The sequence below is a fragment of the Plasmodium gallinaceum genome (genome assembly GCF_900005855.1).
Source record: "Plasmodium gallinaceum strain 8A genome assembly, contig: PGAL8A_v1_87, whole genome shotgun sequence".
Lineage (NCBI taxonomy): Eukaryota > Apicomplexa > Aconoidasida > Haemosporida > Plasmodiidae > Plasmodium > Plasmodium gallinaceum.
This window is the reverse complement of record NW_021628251.1, coordinates 207,170-231,168: the sequence shown is the minus strand read 5'-3', so window position 1 is coordinate 231,168 and position 23,999 is coordinate 207,170. Positions and strand designations below refer to the sequence as shown.

Below are 23,999 nucleotides of genomic sequence, written 5' to 3'. Positions count from 1 at the left end.
AATGTTTACATTTGAAAAGAAAGAAGAAACATACTTAACAAAAGCTATATATGCGTATGGCATAAATAAAAACATATATAATCCTTTTTATTTTTTAGATGAAAATTCTATTTTTTATTGTATTGGAACAAATGGAGTAGTACATTCGCTTTTAGAAAAAAAGCAAAAGTTTTTATTAAGTGATGAAAAAAGTTATGGTATTATATGTCTAGGTTTAAGTAATGATAAAAAATTGCTAGCGTTAGGAGAAAAATCAATAAAAAAGCCATTTATTTCAATTTTCACGAGTAATTTTAAGCTTATTAAAAGATTAACTTTAGAGATTTCTGATAATGAAAGTAAAATTATGAATATATTATTTTCTTCAAAAAATAAATATATTTATTGCATAACTAATGGAAGTACAAAAAGTTTATTTTTATGTTATGACTGGATACAAGAGAAATTAATATTTAGTAAAATATTTCCTCCAACTCTCTTTAATGAAAATTGTGAAATTTATATTAATTCTCAAAATTCTTCTTATATTGCCTTAGTATCAATAAATAGTATAAAAAATAATAATATTACTACTAAAAAAAATAAATTAGATGATGATAAAGATGAGAAGGACATTGATAGTGCAAATATAAATAATTGTGTAAATAATGAGAATAAAATTAACATTAGTAAAAATAACATGAAGGATAACTATAATAGTAATATATACAAGTATAAAAATTTGCAAAGAGATGTTTTTCTTTATCTTAGTATTGATAAAAACTTGGAAGAAATAAAAATAAAAAATAAGAAACTCGAAAAAATTGATAACAATTTTACAAATTGCTGTTGGTTAAATGATGGAGTTTTATTATTAATTAATAAAAATAATTATTTAATATTTTATGATATTAAAAAAGAAAAATTAAAAATATTTAACAAACATATAAGTAATGATGAAATATTAAAAATAGTATGTCTTACAAGAGGATTTTTTTTATTTGATTGTGAATTTATATACTACTATGAAAAATCAAACGATTTAAGTGTAAATCTAAATTATTTATTAAAATATTATGTTAGTTTTAATTATAATACCTTATTTAATAATTATTGTTTGCTTTCCCATTGTGAAAATTTTTTGTATTTTTTAGCCCAAGATGGTAACTTAAAGAAATTAGACTTAACTAAAAATAAAATATATTGTGAAAATTCTAAAAACATAAATTATGATTATTTAAGAAATTCTAATAAAGAAGTTGAAATAAATAAATCTACAAAGGGATCAATTGCTATTGACATGAATAAAGAGTTAAATAAATCTATAAATGAAATAGATGAAAATTGTAAATTAGCTAATTATATAAATGATGATGATCAAAATAATAGCATAAATAATACTTTTGATGATAATATAAAACATGATAATAAAAACATCGAAACATTATTATATAACATAAGTTCAGGAAAAATAAATGATTTTGATGTTTGTTTAAAACATCCATTAATTATAATTTGTTATGATGATAATAACATAAAAATTATTAATTATAAAAAAAAAGAAATAGTTATGACAAATTCATTTAATAATGAGCCACTACATGCATCAATTCATTGTTCTGGTCACTTACTTTTAGTTGCATTTACAGATAAACTAAGATTATTTCATATTTTATATAATAAATTAAAAATAAAAAAAGAGTTTTTTTTAAAAAATTGCTCATGTTGTAAATTTTCAAATGGAGGCAATTTTATGGCTGTCTCAAAAATTTCAACAATATATATATACAAAACTTATACATATGATCTTTTATTTATTTTAAAATCTCATGTAAATTATATTACTGATATAATATGGAGTTCAAATGACTTTTCTATTTTTTCAATTGGAAAAGATGGATATTTATTTGAATATTCACTTTACAATAATGGCAGTAAAATTATTGAAGTTATGCAAAAAGAAAAAAAATTTTTAAGCATAGATTTAGAAATATTAAATGATAAGAATAAAAAAAAAGAAAACAATGAACAAAATAATATAGATTTAATAAAATATGATAACGATTATAAAAGCTTCAGTAATTTAAATACTAATGAAATAAAAAATATTTATGTATCTTGTGATGATAAGACCATTAAGCAGTATTGCAATTCAAAAATTGAATGTGTTTTAGAATGTGATTATGTCATTAATAAAATATTACTCTATAAAAATAAATTTTTAATTGCTTCTTTTCATAATGGATTTTTTTGCAGAATCAGATTTTATGCATTACCTTTATGTGGTTTATTTTTAGAAATTCCTTGTCACATTTTAAACTGTGTTAATTTAAAACTAGATTTAAACAGAGAATTATTATTTAGTTGTTCTAAAGATGGTTCTATTTATATTTTTTCTATAGAGAAAATTGATAACTTATTTTTATCTCAGAATAACTTGAATACTTTAAATAATTTAACTTGCAAAAAAGAAGATAAGAGAATAGAAAATGATAGAGAAGAATTAGAACAAGACAGTATAAGTAAAAATAAAACATTGGCACATATTAATAACACTTTTAATAATAACGATACAACAAACATATATAATGAACACGTGAAATTAAAAAAAGATGTGTTAAATAACGAAGATAAAAATAAATTTAATGATTGCACAGAATTAGAAAAAGGATTTTACCTTTCCGATTTAAATAATGAAACTACTAATATTCTAAATGAAAACATAAAATTAAAAAATAATTTTTTATTATATGATTTGAATAATAAAACAAATTACATATTAAATGAAGATGAAAAAGAAAATGATGAAATCTTAATTGACTTTTTTTATGTACAAAAGAAAAACAAAGAAGTTTTAGAATTACAAAAGAAAATTACCAATTTAAAAAATCAAATGGAATTAGAAATGAAAAACAAGGAGTCTATTTACAAAAATGAAATGAAAAAACTAAAAAAAGAAAAAAATATAGAGATAAATAATTTAATTAAAATCAATAAAAATTTGATAAAAGAAAAAGAAAAAATTGAAAATGCTTGTAAAGAATCTTTATATGAACTAGAAGAAAAGCATACTTATTTTGTAAATCAATTAAATTCACAATTTTATTTAACTAATAAAATAAATGAAGATAAGTATTTGAAGTTAGAAGAGGAATTTAATATATATAAAAAAAATTCGACGACAGAAATTTTAGATTTAAAAAAAGAACACCAAATGAAAATAAATGAGATAACAAAAGAAAAAAAGGAAGAAATACAAAAGAAAGAAGATTATATGCAAAATTTTATATTAAGATATGAAAATTTACAAAAAGAAAAAGACGAATATATAAAGCGCATAGAAGAAGATGTTGATGAAGAAATTTTAATTATAACAAAAAAATATGAAGATGAGATAAAAAAACTAAAAGAAGATAAATATAATCTATTAGGAAAATTTAAACTATATGAATATATAGAGAATGAGCTTAAGGAAAATATTCAAGAAGAAAAAGAAAAATTTATAAAAAATAATATTACAGCTAAGAGATTACAAGAGGTAAAATAATAATAAAATATTACATTAAAAGGATTATTATAATTATTAAAATAAATTTTTATAATGTATTAAGTATAAAAAACTTTTTTTTTTTTTTTAGAATATAGATAATTTAAAAGTTGATATAAGTAATCTTAAAGACAATATTTTATCTAAAGAAAAAGAAATAGACTCTAAAAATAAGGAAATAACAAATTTAAATAAGAAAAATGAAGAATTAGAAAAACTTAAAATTGTTTTAACTCAAAAAATTAAAGATTTAGAATCTAATTTATCTCCAAAAGACTCAGAAATTAAAATTATGAGAGAAAAAATTGATGAGATGGCAAAATGCTTTGAAAATAATCACAAAAAGACTGTCAATTTGCAAATTGAAATTAATGAATATAAAATGAAAATAAAGTCATTACATGATGATTTATTAAATTACAATAAAACAATTGGAAATTACGATAAAATTCTTAAAAATTTACAAGAACATATTAAAGAATGTTATTTGCATCTACATGATAAAAAAATATTTAACTCCTCATTTTTAAATTTATACAACAAATTTCATAAAGTTAATGACGTGAAGAATTATGATACCAAAAATGTTTTTTCTGAGTATATTAGACAAAAAGAATACTTAGAAAATATGATTGAAGTATTAAAGGAAAAGTTAGAAAAGGAAACTGAAGCTTTTAGAAAAGAAAAAATAAAAATGATGAATGAAAATTCATTATTGTTAAAAGAAATAAATGATTTAAAAATGGATTTGAATTTTTTAAAGTCAGAATGTCAAGAAGCAAAATTAAAAAGTAGGAAAATAAAATTTTTAAAAAAAAGCAATAAAAAAAAGGAAAATAATGAAAATACAACAAAATAAAGAACAATAGAAATATATATATATTTCATATATAATAACATATAATTCTATTAGTTTCTTTTTGAAATAAACATATAAATTTTGTAATATATTTAAAATTTATCTTTATAATTTTAATTTAATTATTTATCATTATATATATTCTATTATATTTAAGAAGTATATTTATAATTTTATATTTGTATACATACAAAAAATATCTTTGTTATTTTAATTCAATTTTTTTTATCATTTAATATTTATACGAATATATTTATATATGAATTTTTTTTTTTTTTTTTATATGTAATAAATATTATCATTTTACTTTTATTTATAATATTGGTTTTCTATTTTTTAAAAGATGCTTCTATTTATTTTGATCTTCTTCAAATAACTTTAAACAAAGAGGAGTTAATTTGTAATTTTTTTGAATTATTAAATTCTTTAAATTTGTAAAATCTTCATCCATTTTCAATTCTTTAAAAGCTAAAAGAACAAAACTTAATGTATTAATATTTAAATGAAATGATGATTCTTTTTGTTGAAAAGTTATTAATTCAGCATATAACGACACAATAACATCATATTTTTTAGAATTCACACAAGAAATCATAGCATTGTTGTATAGCATTAGTAAATCATTGCTAGATACTTGTAAAATTTTGGCTATTCTTAATACATAAATAGAATAATTATATATACCACAATTTTTAAAAGAATTAATTGTATATAAAAATGGCAAAATATTTTTATTATTTAATAATTTTTTTATTTGCATTTCTTTAAATAATTTAAAAGCTTTTTCATATTCGTCTATTTCACTATATACTTTTAAAATAATTTGATATGAAAGTATATTTGGTGATAATGTTAATTCATCAAATTCATTATTCCATATATCTTCAATTATATTAATTTTGTTGTAAATACTTAATGCTTTTAGAATATTATTTAATATATTAACATTCAAATTTTTTTTTAAATTAGGATCATCTTTTAATTTAGTATAATATTCTAAACACTTTTCATAATTCCCATTTTTACTTAATAAATCAAAAATATTTTCATAAACAAAAATAGAAGGAATATTTTTTCCACTATTTAATAATTCTTCAAAATATTTTATTCCTTGAATAGGTAAATTCGCCATATTACAGGCAAAAATAACATTAGCATATTCACTATATTGTATTTTACTGTTTTGTTTTTCTACATTTTTAATTTTTTTACTAACTTCTTTAAATTGATTATTATAGTTAGTTTTTACATCTGAATCTTCTTCTAGAGTTTCATTGGTATTCCACTCTTCTAATTTTTTTTTATCATCAATTGTATTTATATTTTTCATTTCCTCAATAAATGGGTCATTTCTCATTTTTTCAAAAAATTCAATGGCCTTATAACCATAACCCATTTTTGAAAAACAACTTATCATTATTGCATAAATTTCATAATTTGGAATAATTTTATCTGTTTCTATCATTTCATTAAAAATTATTTCAGCATTTTCAGCTAAATGATATTTATCACATAAGCTCAAAATTAATTTATATGAAACTATATCTGGTTTTATATTTTTCCTTTTCATAATTTCAAATAATTCTAAAATAGTTACTAAACAACCTTTTTTTTCAACAGCTGATATTGCAGCATTAAACGCTAAGGTTGTTCCTTCAACATCACTGTTAGAATAAATTAAATTCATTACTTTTATCCAATCTATACTTAGAGGAAATATACTTTGTTCAACATCTTTTGTGTTACCCTTTTTACTTAAAATGTCTTCGTTTAAATCAATATTTTCTTCATTTTTTTTTTCATTAAACAAGTATATTTTATTATCAATTTTTATCACTGTATTATTATCATTTTTTTTTTTTTTATTTAAATTAATTCTCCTTTTCTCTTTTAATTTTGTTAAATCTGATATATTAAATATGGGATTTAAAAATAATACATTATTTCTATTTGTATTCAACTTTATTGATAAAATAACCTTAATTAAATAAAACACATAACAATATTTTAAATTCATTTAGTAAATAATTTTTATATTGATTTGTTCATTTCCTTTCTTTTAATAATACAACATAAATTAATTTTTTTTATGAAATTAACATTTAACTATAAAAAAGTTAAATAGTATTAAAATGTAAATAAAAAAAAGAAAAAAAAAAAATCGAGAATTATAAAACAAATCTTACATTAATAATAAGAATATTCGTAAAAAATAACATGAATATAAGCTTTAAAAATTATGTATAATTTTTTTTTTTTTTTTATATATTGCAAGTAAAATTTTTTTTTAAATATTTACATTGGAATATATAAATTATAAAATTTATATTCATAAAATATAATTTTAAAGAATTAATATTTAACTATTAAATATTTTACAAGTTCTTGATGTTAATGAAAAAAATAAGAACAAAATAAAAAAGGAGTTTTTTAAAAAATTATGTTAACTTTAGTAAAAAAACCGGTATGCAAAAAGTATATTTCATTATTTTAAACATAATGTACATTTTTTTTAAACGATCGAAAACTTAAAATACAGTATTTTTAGTTTCTCTCTTTAATATTTATAAAGATCAATAGAAGAAAAAATCATAAAAAAAAAAAAATATATATATATATAAATATATATATATATATATATATATATTAAAAATTAATATATGCATAATGGAGTTTTTTCATCTTTCTCTAAAAAAGAATTTGTATCTAAATCATTCACAATATTATTATTTGATACTTCGTTTATTTTTGAGTTTATGTATTTTTCCTTTTGCATAACTTCTTTAGCTAGTGCTATGTCATTAGGGCAAATAGAATCAACGTTTAATTTTATGTAACACATTAAATCATCATCTTGATCCTTATCTTCAGCTCCCCAATAAATCATGATTTTTTTGTTGTTTTTATGTAAAACTTTTACAAGATAATCTACTGAAATAATCTTGTCTTTTCTATTACAATTTAATATAATTGATTGCTTATTTAAGCTACAAGGAAAATGAGCCCATTCTGCATTATAATACTTCATCGAGCATAAAATGGAATTTATATTTGGCATAACTTCATTATTTGTAAATAATAAAGCTAGTGGTATATTCAATTTATTATTTCTTAGTGGTTTTAATAAATCAATTTTTTCCACATTATAATAAGGATATGAAGAATAATCCATTTTTTGCATGTTTTTATTTTTAAATAATTTTTTTTTTATTTGATTATCTTGCAATATCCAATTAAATGAGCTGAACTTAAACTTTAATCCTTTATAATTTTCCAAAATATCTAATATATATAACCCAATATTTTCTTTTGTTCCTTTCAATTCAATATCATAAGTTAATTTGTTTTTAAATATATTTAATATATCCTTTAATAATGGTACATGATAAAACATAGATATGAATTTAAATATCACTTGTTTTCTTTTAAACTCAAAGGTTCTTTTGCTCAAATAATTCGTATAAATAAACTTACAGTATGAACATTCAATATTTTTTATAAATTCCTCTTCTTCAATATTATCATCTATTCCAAATTCTTTATAAAATTTTTTTTCTTTTTCTCTTTTCTTTTCATCGCTTTCTACATCATTATTTTTCTCCGTTAAACAATTATTGAAAAAACTCTCATTAATAATTTTTTCTATTTCATCATTTTCTTCTACATTAAGATACATACTATCAAATTCATCATAATCTCTGATCTTTTCTAATTTCTCATTCTCGTTTAAAATAGAAAACTTTATTGATTCATTAGAATTACCAATATAATAATTTTTTCCTTTTCTTAATATCCATGGTTCTTTGAAATGAAAACTTTGAATTTCTTTACGTGTTAATTCTTCAATATATTTACCTTTCATTTCTTCTCCATACAATAATGTATGACCTATTAATCCATCATTAGTTCCATGAATAACTACAACTTCATTATCATTAGTTAGCCATACATCCAACTCAATTCCATCAATTTTTAAATCTACTGCTTTTTTAAAAGAAAAAAGAGAATTTTCAGGATAAATTGAAGTTCCTCCTACTTGACTACAACCGCAACCTCTATGACCAACTATTGTTGTTTTTTCTGTTTTCATAATATTAAGTTATAATCAAAATATACAATATTACACTCAGTTATTCACTCAAAATTCTAAATGGACTTACTATTTTATAAAATAACACTCTTTAAAACACAATGTATAGTACAAAATAATAATAAATAAAAAAAAAAAAAAAAATTTATGTTTATATTTAAAAGATTGTATTAAATGTGTATTTGCATTTTGTTGTCTCCTATAGATATATATATATATATATATTTTAAGAAATGTGTTATATAAAAATAACTATACGTTAATATAGAAAATTATTTTTTATTTTTTTAAAGTAAAAAAAAAAAAAAAAAAAAAATATTCCTATTTATATGTATACTTACTCCATTTTCACTTCATCTTAATAATCACTTTAATACAAAAATAAAAACATTCAATTAATACCAAAAACGTAAGATATATAATACTGGTAATTCTTATTTCGTTCTCTTTATATTGCGGAAAAAAAAAAAAAAAAAAAATTAACAATCACACCTCAAAAACTTAATATTATCCTCTTATAATAATTATGTATAAATGTATATATGCTACAGTGTGTTATAACTTCCAATTTCGTTATTCTGTGGTATCTCTCTTGTTAATTTTAAGAAGTAAATTATAATTAAATTGTAATTGCTTATAATTAGCAACTAACGCTACTCACAAATAGATTGCCATTTTGAATAACATAAAAATAAGTAAAAATAAAGTATGACTATAAAAAATAAATTTAATATATATTAAATTATGTTCAATAAATAAAAGCAAGATAAAATAAAAGAATTTATTATTAAATTAAACTTATTTTTGATATATTAATATTATAAGAAAAAAAAAAAAAAATAATTATTTTTGAATCTACAGACAAATGTTATAACTTTAAAACTTAATTTCTCTATTATGCATATTGATGTATAATAATTTTTTTTTTTTTTTTTTTTTTCTTTTTTTTTTGTGCATGCATCAATATAAAAATTGTACTTTTTTTTTTTTTTTTTGTACTTATATAATTAATGAAGTCATAAATATATGCATATGAAGAGCAAAATTTATTGAAATAAAAATATATGTATATATATATATATATGTATATATATGTATATATATATATATATATATATTTTAGTATTCATTTAGGAATTTGTTAAAAAAAAAAAAAAAAGAAAAAGTTAATCTCTTCCATTTATAATTTTTTTTATTATATTAATTTTTTGTTTTTAATTAAAATAACTATGTACATTAATTTTTTTTTTATTTGGCGAAAAATCTTTTTTTGTATATATATATAAACATGAATTTTTAAAAAATGATATTATTTTTTTATTGAAGAAATTAAACGTATTACTATTTTATTTCTATTCATTAAAATTGAATTTGTAGATTACTAGGATTTTATTAAAGTTAAAATTTTATTAAAAAAAATGTTTTTAAAAAATATTTTATGAGAGTAATATTAAAACGTTTTAATTATATAAATAATTTTATTTTAAAATTTTAAGAACGTAATAATTAAAATAAACCTTAAAAATTGAAAATTAAAATGATGTCTCAAATATCTTTAATTTTTTTTTAAAGAATATATATAGGAAATATCAACTTATAAATAAAACAAAAAAAACATTCTAAATTTATATATAAAATTATATTCAAACCATATTATAAATTGTAATACGGTGATAATAAAAAAAGTATATCTATATTTTTGGTCATTTATGATAGAAACAATATAAATTGTTTCTTAAGAAAATTCAATAGATTTTTAAACTTTTTTTTAAGTAATTCTATGAAGAAAAGTTTTAATGTATAATTTATTAAATAGAAATGAAAATGAAAATTAATATTTATCTTTAATATAAAAAAAAATATGGATAAATAATACTAAATATTAAAAAATAAGGCATGTTTATTGTTTATTATGAACATTTTTCATATACTAAGGAAAGCTTTTTTTATTTATAAAATATTAATTTTTAACTTAATTTTTTTTTTTTTTTTCAATGATTTAATATTCTATCTTAATTCATAAATTTTTCTTAGTGTTCATTTCCAGAAAAAAAAAAAAGAAAAAAAGTACAATTTAAAAACATTTTATTATGTTAAATATTTATTACTATATTCTTTTGTATAATTATTTTAATTTTTTTTTTTTATGTGCACTATTAAATATGTTATGCAATTATTTTTTGTAGTTTTTTTACTTTATAACTATTATTTTTTTATTAGTATATATATATATATATATATATTTATTCACATATTGAATTGATATTTTATATGGTGATATTAAATCAATTCTTTATTCCTTTAAGTTTTTTATATTCCTCCATTTTTTTTTTTTTTTCGTTCATATATTCTTGTCTTTCATTTTGACGATTCCAATATCCTTTTTCTTTCCACCAGTTGATTAAATTTTTAAAACTTTTTTCCGTTTTTGTCCACAATTTAAAAGATTTATGATCAACATAAATAGAATCGTGAAGCACTATTAAATCTTTTTGTTGATAAACATTACTGAAATTGGAATATAAATGTTGATGATGATTGTATGGTGGAATAACCATTAATGTAAATCTTAATGGATTAAAATCTTGAATATTTTTTTCCGTTTCATTTTTATTTTTTTGTGATAATATAGGAGGTACAACAGACCAAACAATATTATCAGGCTTTAACAAACTTTCCTGATATAACTCTTTTCTTACTTCTTCAATAGTTTTTCTTTTTTTACATTTAGGATGCTTGTATATTTCTAATAAATTTTTTTTTAAATTTTCGCATAAAATGGAAATTATTTGATCTATTGAATTAAATTGCTCATTGTTGATTATATATATTTGTTGTACTGAGTGCATATTTTTACTCAAACTATTTAGTTGAATATTTTTTTCTATTATAGTAAATTTTGCTACAATAAAAGGATTATCACTTGTTTTAATAAGCAAATATAATTTATTTATTTCGTTTGAAGGATATATAATAGCTTCACCTATAGATATGTTTTGTTGTTTTAAATATGCATATATTTCTTGATAATTCCATAACTTAAAATTTGGATGATTTACAAATTTTTTATTTTGATAATATTTATTTTTATTTTTAATTTTAATTTTTTGATCTTCATCGCAATCTTCAAAATCTTCATTATCATTTAACTTTTTAAAGTGATTTTCAATGAAATTATTGTTATCATGATTTATGTCTAATTCTATCAATGGTGATAAATTATCATAATTAAAAGGGTATTTTAAATTTTCTAAAAAAGTTTGTTTTTTTATTTTTTTAATATTTTCTTCTGTGACAACCACATGAATATTTGTTTCAAATTTATTATCCAAATTATAATTAATTTCTACTATTCTTCCTTTAATTAATTCACCTAATATGGTATTATTTATAAATTGAATATCTTTCATATTATTATTCTTATTATAAAAATTGTTTTTATTAATAGAATTTATGTTTTCAAGGTTAGCATTAATAAGGTTCATTTTCTCATTGTAGTAGTTTCTTAGTTGCCTTAAAAATTCTTTTGAGTCATTAATTACTCCCCTAACGTTATATGGTAATATTGTAATTTTTATATAATTATTATTTTTATTTATATAATTAATTCTGCAAACTACTTCTGATCCAATAGTTAAATTTTCTTTTTTCTCATTAATAATTAAGTAAAATAATTCCTCTTCTTTTTTCTTCTTATAATTATAGCGATAATCTTTATAGGGATGTAATAATTCATTTTTTACAAATTTTAAATAAGGATATATATAAATTTTCTTTTCATCGTAAATTTTTCTTGAATATTCTTTTATTTCCATATTTTTAATAAACTTTTTTTTATCAATAATATAATTAACAATATCATATGTATTTGTATTTTTTAAAAAGTTATTCTTTTTATCAACTGAGTTTTTTATAAGTTCATGTATTATATCATAACAGTTTAATGGATGTATTCTTGTATTATCTAATGCTTCAACGTATTCATCTCTATTTCCAATTATTCTAATAAAAGAAGAACAATTTCTATATACACATTTTCCAATTAAATTTTTATTAGATGATAAAGTTAGTAAATCTTCACGAGTATTCAAATTTTTATTATGCAATAATTTCATTATTTCCTCTCCTTTTCTTAAACCTAAACCAGATATGTAACTTATCATTTTACCTAAATGTTTTTTTTTTTTTTTTAAAAAATTTATATCAAATCCTGTTTTATTTACAACATCAATAATGATCCTAAGAAATAATGACTCTAATTTATAACTACAAATATATTTCTGTAAATCATGTAAGCATATGTTAAACATATTTCTGTTTTCTTCATCAAATAATGAAATTAAAACACATAATGGATTTTGAATAAAACGACAAAGGGATAAGCAAACCAATGCTTCTCTTGAATATTTATTAGTTAAATCAATACTATATTTTAAGCTATTTGTAACTATACATGGGATATATAAATTTTCAGGTATAATAAGGTATTTATGACTATTTTCGTTATTACTGTTAATATTATTTTTACTGTTATTTCCATTATTATCCTTATTATTACCATGACTATTATTATTCAATAAATCTACTATATATGAATAAATTAAATACGAATGAACATCTCTAATTCCAACAACTATTATATCTGGTTTTATTTTTTTTAAAAGAAACAAGAATATGTTAATATCTTTTGATATTTTTTCTTTTTCTAATGCAGTTTTTTCCTTTTTTACAACATCTAAATATATATTATCTAAATGCTTATATTCAATTATATCTCCATATATATCACATGCCATTATATGCAACCTTATACTAAAGTTAATACTTTCGCACACTATTGATATTACCTCGTAGACATTATGATTTTTTTTAATATTTTTTATTATAGATTGTTGTTTTTTTTCGTCATCATTTTTATTAGAAATGTAACTTTTTTCTGATTTATCAGAGAAGTTATCAGAACTTATATTTCCTTTATAATTATTATATTTTTCTTTTAATTCATCTCCTGACTTATATGTGTTATCATCTGAAGAATGTGAAGAATGAAATAAATTCGATTTATAGGAATCCATATTATAATATTTTTTATCCATTTTTTTTTTTTTTTTTTTTTTTTCCTTTTTTTCTTTTTCTCTTTCATTATCTTTATTGTTTGAATCACTGCTATAAGATTCACTATAATATTTTTTTTTATTCTTTTTATAATTACTATCTTTTCTATTGTTATCATCTTCATCATCGTATTTTGAATAAGATTCCTTACTTTTCCAATCTGAAGAATAATCATTACCATCTGAACTGTTCATATCTCTATTTTTTTTTTTTTTTTTTTTTTGTTTTTCCTCATTACAATTTCTTAACATTTTAATTGGTTTCACGTTCAAAGTTAAATAAAAAGACTGGTGTATATATACCATTAACCAATTTTGAGCACTAGCTAATAATAAGTTTTCAATATTTTTTTTAAATAAAGGTAATAATTCTACACATAAAAAGTTATTTAATATTTTTTTTTGTATATATACGAAAATATTATTATTTTCCATATCATTATAACAATATGCATATGATAATTGCTGTAATATATTGTTTATCCATTCATTATCCAACGTTTCTGCTTTCATTAATTTGTTTTTTTCTTTTTCAAAATAATTTTTAAGATCTCTTTCATTTTTTTTTTTTTTTTTTTTTGATTTTTCCCTCTCATTAAAATCATCATTCTTCCATGGAACATTTTCATGTGGTAATATAGGATGAATTATTAAATTAACCAACCTATTTTCTTTATTTTTGAGAATTTCTAAATAAATATGTTTATATTTATGTAAATTGTAATAATTCTCTAACTCCTTTTTTTTAATATCTATATTAATATCACTTTCATCTAATTGTGTATTAAAAAAATCTACATTATAATTGTGTATGTAACATGGGTCATGTGTCATCTCAAATATATCTGTTTTATTGTTTTCATTTGAATCTGTATTATTTTTAATCAAATCATTACTGTGACATTTATCATTTGTATCTTTAACAAAATGATTTGTATCTGAATAATAGAGTAAATGGTGTATAGGAAACCTATATAGTCTATATGAGAAATAATCAGTGTTACTAACATCTATTTGTGCTTCCCCTTGATTTGTGCTTACAGTAGTTAATGAAGCATATTTCAAAAAAAAAAATCTCAATATATATTTTATACATGGATGACAAGCTAATAACTTGGAATAATAGCAAATTAAAGTTTTAAAAATTTCTTTGTTATTTAATATATCTCTTGAAAAAAAGGACTTACACCACTCCTCAATTTGGTTTTGTATATTTAAATCATTAACATATATTTCAGGTACATTAGTTACAATATTTTTTATTTTAGAACAATTATATTTAAACACTGTTAAATTTTCTCTTTCATTTTTTTCCTGCACACTAATATCATTATTGTCTGTTTCTTTTTGATATTTTTTACTTTCATTAATTTTTTTATCTGAATTATATATTTTCTCATTTTTTATCAAATCATACATATACGATATGTTTTCATAAAATTCTTCCGTTGTCAGTAAGTAATCATCCCATATATTGAAATTATTTTTTTTAACATATTCTAGAAATAGTAAACCTGGGATACTTTTCTCATTATATTTTTTACTTTCAATTTTTTTGGTTTGTTTGTTTTCTGATTCTTCCTCTTTTTTTTTATCTTCTAACATATCTTCACCAAATAAATCATCCTTTAAATATATATCATTATTATTTGCATACGAAATCTCATCATTTAGCACATTATCGTCATATACATTATTACATTCATCTTTTGTTAAATCATTTTTTATACTCAAAATGGAATTATCATTTACATTTTCAAATAAATTATCATTTTCCTCATTTACTCCCATATCATTTTTCTTTTCCATTATAATTTCCTTTTTAGTAATATCTTCATATTCATTATCATTACATTCTTTTTTATTCAAGTAACTATTTTTACTTTCTACCTTGTCAATATCTAAATCATCATTGTAATTATTATTTTTCACATTCTCTTCGGAGTAATTATTTTCTGTATTTATATTGAGTATATTTTTTGTGTTTTGTTCATCAGTATTCCCCAAAATAGAATCAAATTGTTCAAACCCTTCTTTTTTGTCATTATATTTATTACTTGGATCAAAATATTGATCATAGTTTATTTCTTTTATATTTTCATTTTTATCAGTAAAACAGTTATTAATTTCATTAACATTATTTATGTCATTTTCTTTATCTATACTTTTCATAATACTATCATTTTTATACATTTCTTCATTATTTTCAATTGTCAAAATATTACTTTTCACTAATTTATTATTTCCATTAATTAAATTATATTTCATGTAATAATAGTAAATATTAACATCATCATAATATATTTCATTATATTTATTAAGAATATCAAAAACACTAGAATGAATGTTATAATTATTACCTAACTTTTTTAATTTACTTTTTAACTTTTTTATCTTTATAAACGTTTTGTACCATAAATTATCTAATTCATAAATATCCCATAAAATGTTTATATTAAATGGAGGAAAAATAAGGTAGGATTTATGAAAAAAAATAAAAGGTATTTCATTTTTATATTTTATTATCATATTTAAAGTTAGTATGCATTTTTTTATAAGAAACTTTTCTGATAAAAATTCATTTATATTAATATCATAGGTATTTTCGTAAGTTTCTTCAATCATTTTTTCAAAATTTTTATAAGTAAAATAGTTTGGATATTTTTCCTTCAATTTAAATAATATCCATTTTGATTCAATAAACAACATTTTTTTTGTTAATTTGATTTTTCTTTTTTTATATGCAAAATATCGTTCTGGCATATCTGAATATCTTATTAGATCATCTTTTTTTGTTAGTAACTGAGTTACCGTTTCATCTGGTTCCGCAAATTTCTTCCATTTACTATCTATCTTATCTAAACTTATTTTTTTCTTTTTTTTTTTTTTCTTAATTATTTTGGATTTTTCTTTTTTAACAATACTATCTTCATCATCAAATAAGTTAGAACCCTTTGTTTTATCTGCACCTTCATCTTCTATACTTAACATTTTTTTTTTTTTTTTTTTATCATATTTTTCTTCGCTACCATTTTCATCCTCATATAAATCATCTTCATAATCTTCCATTTCATCATATTCATCTTCATAAACATCTTTATATTCTTCTTCATATTCCTTATCATCTTCTTCACTTTCCTCTTCTTCTTCACTTTCTTCTTCTTCTTCATCTTCTTCCTCATCTTCTTCCTCATCTTCTTCATCTTCTTCCTCATCTTCTTCATCTTCATCTTCAACTTCATATTCATATCCTTCATTTTCTATTTCATTTTTATCATATTCATAATCCTCATCTTCACTTTTTTTCTTTTCCATGTTTGCATTAATATTATCAAAGAAACTAACTAATTTTTTTTTTTTTTTTTTTTTAATTTTATTTGAATCCTCGTCATCTAGTATAATATCCTTTGATAATTGATCTTCTTCGTAATCTTCTTCATCTTCATCATTTTCGTAATCATATTTTTTTTTTTTTTTTGTTGGAGAAACATTAATAATATCTAAAACAGTATTTACGTCCCCAAAAGTTTGGCTAATTATTTCATGTATATATGAATCTGCTTTGTAAATGTTATCGGAAGTTATGTGATAACTTTCTTCACCATTTTCATTTTCCCTTGTATCTGATAAATTATCATCATAGTTAAATAAATTACTTTTTAATTCACCTTTTTGTTTTTTTAATGGAACTTCACTGTCATCAATAAAATAATCTTTGTCTTTTAATACATCAATTTTACTTTCATTCTCATTTTTATGATATTCGTTATCAAAATCATCATCATCACTATCTTTTATTTTTTTTAATCTTCTGTGTTTAGTGTCTTTTTCATTTCTAATAACTTGTATTCCTGTATTTTCTGCGATTAATTCTAAATCCTCTTCATCTAAACTTTTATTTTCAAAGTAGTCATATTTTTTCTTCTTTTTTTTTTTCTTTTTTTTTTCTTTTTTTCCTTCATCATCCTCTTCCTCTTCTTCCTCCTCTTCATCTTCTTCATCATCATCTTCTTCTTCTTCTTCCTCTTCTTCTTCTTCTTCGCTGTCAACAATAAACCCTTTCATTTCATCATCATTTTCATCTTCATCCTCATCCTCGTCTTCTTCATCTTCATCCTCTTCATCTTCTTTTTCTTCTTCTTCTTCTTCATCTTCCTCTTCTTCTTCTTCTTCTTCTTCATTTTCTTCATTTTCTTCATTTTCATCATCTTCTTCTTCTTCTTCTTCATTTTCATTTTCTTCCTTCTCTTTTTTGTCTTCTTCATCTTCTTCCTTCTCTTCATTTTTATTTTTTTCATCAATACTTCTCTTAATGTTTTTTTGAATTTCCCTATTGTCTTTTTCAATAACTTTGTTACTTTCTTCAATATTTTCAAAATTCTCCTTCTCATTTGAATTTATATTCAATAATTTCATTTTATAATCATTTTTTAAATTATCATTTTTATTTGGTTCTCTTATCACATTATTGTTATCAACATTACCTATTTTTGATTCACTATAATCTTTCTCTTCATTCTCTTTTTTTTCCATCTCATCATCATCGCTGTAATCTTCATCTATAATTTTTTTACTTTTTTTATTAAACTTATAATTATCTGAAATACTTTGGTCAATTATCTTATTTTTAGAAAATACTTCTAAATTTTCTTGGCTATATATATTTGTTGCTTTATCATTTTCTTCCTCACCATTTCCTTTGAATTTTTTTTTTAATCTTTTAAAATTTTTGTTTAAATTTTCATTTTTTCTTTTTAAATTAATCGAATCTTCATTTTTAAGGTTTTCGTCAATATATTTTTCATTACTGTTTTTTTCTTGTTCTGGGATATCCATTTTTTTTCATTACTTTTTTCTAGTAACTTGAATAAATTATTAATTTTTTATTTTTCATATTAATTTAATAATATTAATGTATAATTATATATAAAAAGAAATTTTAATTAATTCATTTAAATTTTTTTTTATTATTATTTTACTATATTATATTAAATGGCACTCTTTGAAGAAATTCATTCAATAAATTGAAAAAAAAAAATTTTTGTTGAATTAAGAATAATGCATTTCATTAAAAAAAAAAAATATATATTTTTCTTTTTAAATATACATGCTAAAAACAAAAAAAAAAAAAAAAAAATTTTGTAAGGTATTTTTTTTGAAATGGAAAAAGGAAAATGCATTCAATAACTTAAACAATTTTTTAAGTGATGAAAAGGAGGAACATTTCAATTATGTGTTTAAGTAAAAATTTATTCTTTTTCATCACCTTAATTATAAAAAAGTATTAAATATAAATAAGATATTTTAATAAGTAAAAAAGTATTTAGAAAAAAAGTAAAATTCTTCGTTTTTATAATTTTACTTGAATAAAATGAAGAAAATTTTTTTAGAATAAATGTTATTCTGGTGAATATTAAATCATTAAAAGATAAACAAAAAATAAGAACGTCAAGATCTTGAAGTTTTTTTTTTATCCATTTCATTAAAAAAATTATATAATTAATTTAATAATTTTATGGTTTACTTAAAAGAAATATTTATAAAAATGCCGATTCAGGTAATAATCTTAACACGTTACATTTAATGATATTCATAAAACATTTTTCTTTATATTTTTTCTGTATTTTTTTTTTTTTTAGTTGATCATGAATTCTACATTAGAAATTAATTTATTTATTTTATTATTATTTTTTATTATTATAATATTTCAATGAAAAAGTTTACATTTCTTTTTTATTTTTTGTTATATTTGTTAACTTAATCCTTACAATATATTTTCTTTGTAATAAATGTAAAAATTATGATAATATATGTATTTTTTTTTATGCACTATATATAAATAGCTATATTTATAATATATTAATATAAAAAAAAAAAAAAAAAAAAAAAAAATGAAGAATTATAAAAACAGTTGGAAAGAAAGGCAAGATCGCTTAGAAAATATAATTAAAAAAGAATACTTTTTTAAACAAAATGTAAAAAGAGAATATGAAGAAAATATAACAGGTGGATTTATAGCAAATAATAGATATAATTTACAGGAAAGTTATGAATGTTCAAAATGTGAATATATTGTATTAATAATAACAGAATATATAAAAAAAGAATGTATTCTGGATAAATATGTGTTAGCATATAAAAAGTTGTATGATAATATAGAACATTATTTTAACAAAATTTCGAAGAAATCAGATATTGATTATATAATTGATAACTATTTTTTAAAGAAAAGTAAAATATTAAATCAAAAAGAAAAACATAAAGATGATGCAGGGAGAAATTATATAGAAATGGAGACATATACTATATCTATTATTCTAAAAATAAAAAAATATATTTTGAATACATTTCCTATGCTAAAAAATGTTATAAAAGACCTAAAATTTCATGATAGCAATTTTTATATTAGCAATAGAATTGGAATAATAGAAAATTATAAAAAAAAAATTTTCGATTATACTTGTGAAAAAAAGAAGGAAGAAATGAGATGTTTTAATAAGGATACTCAGATGAAATATACAAATTTTTATATGAACCTTAATGCACCTTATGAAAACAATATGCGAAATGAAAATTATGACAATGATTTCACTAGTAATAATTACAGTTTCAATTCTGGTGCTTCTAATGGAAATAATTGCAACATTAGTAAATATGAAAATAATTACTATAATAAATATAATGATAAAATTTCATTCTTAAAAGTAGATAATGCATATACAAATGAGTACTATATAAAACCAAATGAAAATATAAATGATAATAAACGTAAAGAATTTAATTGTAATATATACAATAGTGAGGATAGAAATAGAGAGGATAATAATATAGATTTAAAGAATCTTAGCGATTCTAATAGTCACACTTTATCTTTGAAAAAATTTTATGAAATAAAAATAACAACAAATAAAAATTTGGTTAGTTTAAAGAGCATTCTTCTTTTGATTGAAGTTATTTTTTTGTTACATTCATATTTTATTAAATGCGAGGTAGAAAATAAGAAAAATGAAAAAATTAATTTATTTCAACTACATGAATATAGAGAAAACATAATTTGCGATGAAATCAATTATACATTGTTTTATAATATAATTTTAGGAAAATTAAAGAAAAAAAAAAAAGATGAAAAGGAAACTAATTTTCACAAGGAAAAAAACAAAAAAATAAATCAAAACGAAAAATATAACAATAATTATGATGAACAAAATAGAAATATTTTACATAGTAATTTGTACACATTTAGCAAGGAAATATGTTTAAATAACAAAAATAACAATTTTAATTCGTACAACGAAGATAGTTATTCGTCTTATGAAGAAAATAATTATTCATGTAACAATAAAAATATATATTTATTAAATGAAAAAGATAATTATTTATGTAATAATGAAGGTAATTATTCATCCATTAGAGAAAATAACGATGCATTCATTAATAAGAACTACTTAAATGAAGATAGTAATAATCATTCACCAGATGTAAATTTTTCTGAAGAGGAGGAAAAAATTAATAATTTGAGCGAAAAACAAATAAATAAAATAAATGAATATATAAATTACTTATTTACAAATATTATAGAAGAATGTGATATTTGTGTTAATATTGAATTTTTGTATACATTGCATATTTTTCAATTCAATTTTTTGTTTAACATTTTTAAAAACCTATTATTAAAAACGAATATTGAAGATGATATAATTATAATGTTAACTTATTGTGCATATAATATTCAAAATAAAGAAATAATTGACTATTGTTTTTGGAAACTAATAGGTATATTTGAAAAAGAAACAATACCTAATAGTTGGATAAAATTAGATAAAATAAATAATCAGTTAAAAAAATATAAAGAAATTAGTTATAATAAAAAAGAAACAGATAAAAAAAAAAATTATTCTAATAGCATATTTTATGAAACATTAAGTATTACTGAAGGGGATGAAATTAAAAATAATTTAAGTGAAATAGATATCAGTTGTGGAAATATTTATTTTAAGAAAAATTTAATTGATAAAAGTATATTTAAGAGCTTTATAGAAAGAACGAAAAAAGAATTCTTTAATTATAATGATATACCTAAAGGCTATGTTATTAATGAATTACAAAGATTGCGAAATTTTAATGATCATTATTCATGCTGTTATATATTAAAGAATAATAAAAAGCAAAAAATATTAATGGGTTTTAAAAAGAGAGGAGAAAATAAAGTATATATATATAAGTATGATAAAAAAATTAAAAAAAAATATAAAACATTAAAAACATTTTTTAATATATCAGGTTTTTTAGGTGTATTAATATGTAATTTTACTGGTATGGAAATTAAAATATATGATAACGGAATATCAGAAAAATTCTCTAATTTTTTTCCAAATTTTGAGAGAAATAATGTAATAACAATAACTTTTGAATCAAATATAATAAGTGAATTACCTAGACATTTTATATGTAATATATATAAAGAAAACAAAAATATAAAATTTATTTATGAAAATAAATGTCCTATATGGAATGAAGAAAAAGAAATTTACGAGCTACCTTTTTATGGTAGGGTTAAATTAGCTAGTGCAAAAAATTTACAATTAATTTTAAAAAAATGTGTTATACGTGAACCGAAAAAAAGAATATTTTTAAATAAAAGTATAAATGATGTTATTGAATATATGACTAACAAAAATAATCAAAAAAATTATGAAAATGATGATTCAGAAGAATATGATGATAGTGTTGTATATAAGAAGAATTACCAAATACTTCAAAATAAAGAAGCAAATAGAAATGAAAAAAAAAGTGGTAAAAAATTTTCTTTTGATATTATAAAAAATACTTTAAAGGAAAAGGAAGAAAAAATTGAGATTATAAATAAAGACGAAGAAGAAATATTTTTAATATTTGGAAAAAATTCTAAAGATTATTTTACTTTAGATTTTCGTCATCCCTTATCAACTTTTGAAGCATTTGCAATAGCTATATCATCTTTACTAAAAAAAAAAGCAGTATCTTAATTTTTTTTTTTTGTTTTTTTTTAGCAGTATTTTTTGTATTGTTTTATTTTTTTACTATTCAAAGATATTATATATGTATATATATATCTTGTATTATACTATTAATTAACTTAATAATTTCATAACTAAACATTTCACTACTATTTTTAACAAAAATTATGTATATATATACATATATATATATGTATATTTTTTTTTTTTTTTAATTACAATATTTTTTATGTGTTTTATTATAAAATTAAATAGTCATTGACATATAAAATTGAAATATACATTGTAAACATTCAATGATAAAATAGTTAAGTTGCTTAAAAAATAAAAATTACTTAAATTAACAAATATATAATCATTAAGAGAAAAATAACCTATTTTTTTCTTTTAATTTATATTTGAAAAGATGAAAAATAAATCCTATATATATATATATATATATATATATATATATAAATGTTACATATGAATATATTTTTTAAAAGTGCATATGAGTTGCTTTAATTGTGTTAATTTAAAAAAAAAAGGAAATTTCACTGAACAATAGTTTTATATTAACTAGTTTTAAAAAAAAAAAAAAAAAAAGAAAAGAAAAAATTAATTTTTACTTTTTTCTTGTACAAATGCCCAGTCTACATGAATTTCCTGATTTAACAGAATTGAACCGTCCATTTCTGAAACATTAAAAAAAAAAAAAGATAATGAATATGAATAAAATGAAAACTAGTTAAAATTTACATTAAATTAATATAATAAAAATAAATGATAAAAAAAAAAAAAAAAATTGTTCTATATACTGAAAATAAAATTGAAAAAAATATACAATAATAAATATCATAAATGAATTTGATTTTTTTTTATTTTTATAAATAGTATTGTAAAATAAATATGTGTAATTTATATGTAGAAAAAAAAAAAAGAATTATAAAGATATTTACCATCAATTGCCCTTTTAGCATCAACAAAATTTTCGTATTCAAGAAATGCATATCCCTTTAAAAAACCTGTTCGTCTATCTAAATTTAAATGTAAGTTTTTTATCTGCCCAAATTTTTCAAAAACTTCTCTTATATAATCATCTCTTGCTTCACCGTGAATATTCGTTATTATGATTATCCATCCTTCAATGGCTATTAAAAAGTGTGTATTTTTATATGTAAGTATTAAATTCTTAATGTGATCTAATTTTAATTATTAAACTTTATATAATTTTCTATATAAATTAATATATTTGGTTTCTTACATTTTGCAGGTATTTCATCTTTTTTAAAAACATTACTTAAATTATCTTCCATTCTTTATAATACTTTATGTATTTTTTTTTTTCATATTAATAATATTGAAGTTCAAAAAAAAAAAAAAAAAAAAAAAAAAAAAAAAAAAAAAAAAAAAAAAAAAAAAAAAAAAAAAAAAA

At 19.1% G+C, this 23,999-nt stretch overlaps 6 protein-coding genes across 6 annotated transcripts; 2 read left to right on the top strand and 4 right to left on the bottom strand.

Moving 5' to 3' along the window:
- Nucleotide 1: 1 nt before the first annotated feature.
- PGAL8A_00278400 (conserved Plasmodium protein, unknown function) lies at nucleotides 2–4,385 on the top strand (the record flags this gene model as incomplete). Its single annotated transcript, XM_028671776.1, has 2 exons — nucleotides 2–3,517; nucleotides 3,618–4,385. The coding sequence occupies 2 exons, from the start codon at nucleotides 2–4 to the stop codon at nucleotides 4,383–4,385; spliced, it is 4,284 nt and encodes a 1,427-aa protein (XP_028528395.1).
- A 349-nt stretch (nucleotides 4,386–4,734) lies between these two features.
- On the bottom strand, nucleotides 4,735–6,402 carry PPR (PPR repeat protein, putative; the record flags this gene model as incomplete). The annotated part of the gene is made up of 1 exon (XM_028671775.1): nucleotides 4,735–6,402. One exon carries the CDS (start codon nucleotides 6,400–6,402, stop codon nucleotides 4,735–4,737), a length of 1,668 nt encoding a protein of 555 aa, XP_028528394.1.
- A 636-nt stretch (nucleotides 6,403–7,038) lies between these two features.
- Nucleotides 7,039–8,475, bottom strand: GDPD (glycerophosphodiester phosphodiesterase, putative; the record flags this gene model as incomplete). Its single annotated transcript, XM_028671774.1, has 1 exon — nucleotides 7,039–8,475. The coding sequence occupies one exon, from the start codon at nucleotides 8,473–8,475 to the stop codon at nucleotides 7,039–7,041; it is 1,437 nt and encodes a 478-aa protein (XP_028528393.1).
- A 2,285-nt stretch (nucleotides 8,476–10,760) lies between these two features.
- On the bottom strand, nucleotides 10,761–18,425 carry PGAL8A_00278100 (conserved Plasmodium protein, unknown function; the record flags this gene model as incomplete). Its single annotated transcript, XM_028671773.1, has 1 exon — nucleotides 10,761–18,425. One exon carries the CDS (start codon nucleotides 18,423–18,425, stop codon nucleotides 10,761–10,763), a length of 7,665 nt encoding a protein of 2,554 aa, XP_028528392.1.
- A 1,055-nt stretch (nucleotides 18,426–19,480) lies between these two features.
- Nucleotides 19,481–22,594, top strand: PGAL8A_00278000 (conserved Plasmodium protein, unknown function; the record flags this gene model as incomplete). Its single annotated transcript, XM_028671772.1, has 1 exon — nucleotides 19,481–22,594. One exon carries the CDS (start codon nucleotides 19,481–19,483, stop codon nucleotides 22,592–22,594), a length of 3,114 nt encoding a protein of 1,037 aa, XP_028528391.1.
- A 588-nt stretch (nucleotides 22,595–23,182) lies between these two features.
- On the bottom strand, nucleotides 23,183–23,880 carry PGAL8A_00277900 (RNA-binding protein, putative; the record flags this gene model as incomplete). The annotated part of the gene is made up of 3 exons (XM_028671771.1): nucleotides 23,183–23,259; nucleotides 23,524–23,715; nucleotides 23,829–23,880. 3 exons carry the CDS (start codon nucleotides 23,878–23,880, stop codon nucleotides 23,183–23,185), a joined length of 321 nt encoding a protein of 106 aa, XP_028528390.1.
- Nucleotides 23,881–23,999: the final 119 nt, after the last annotated feature.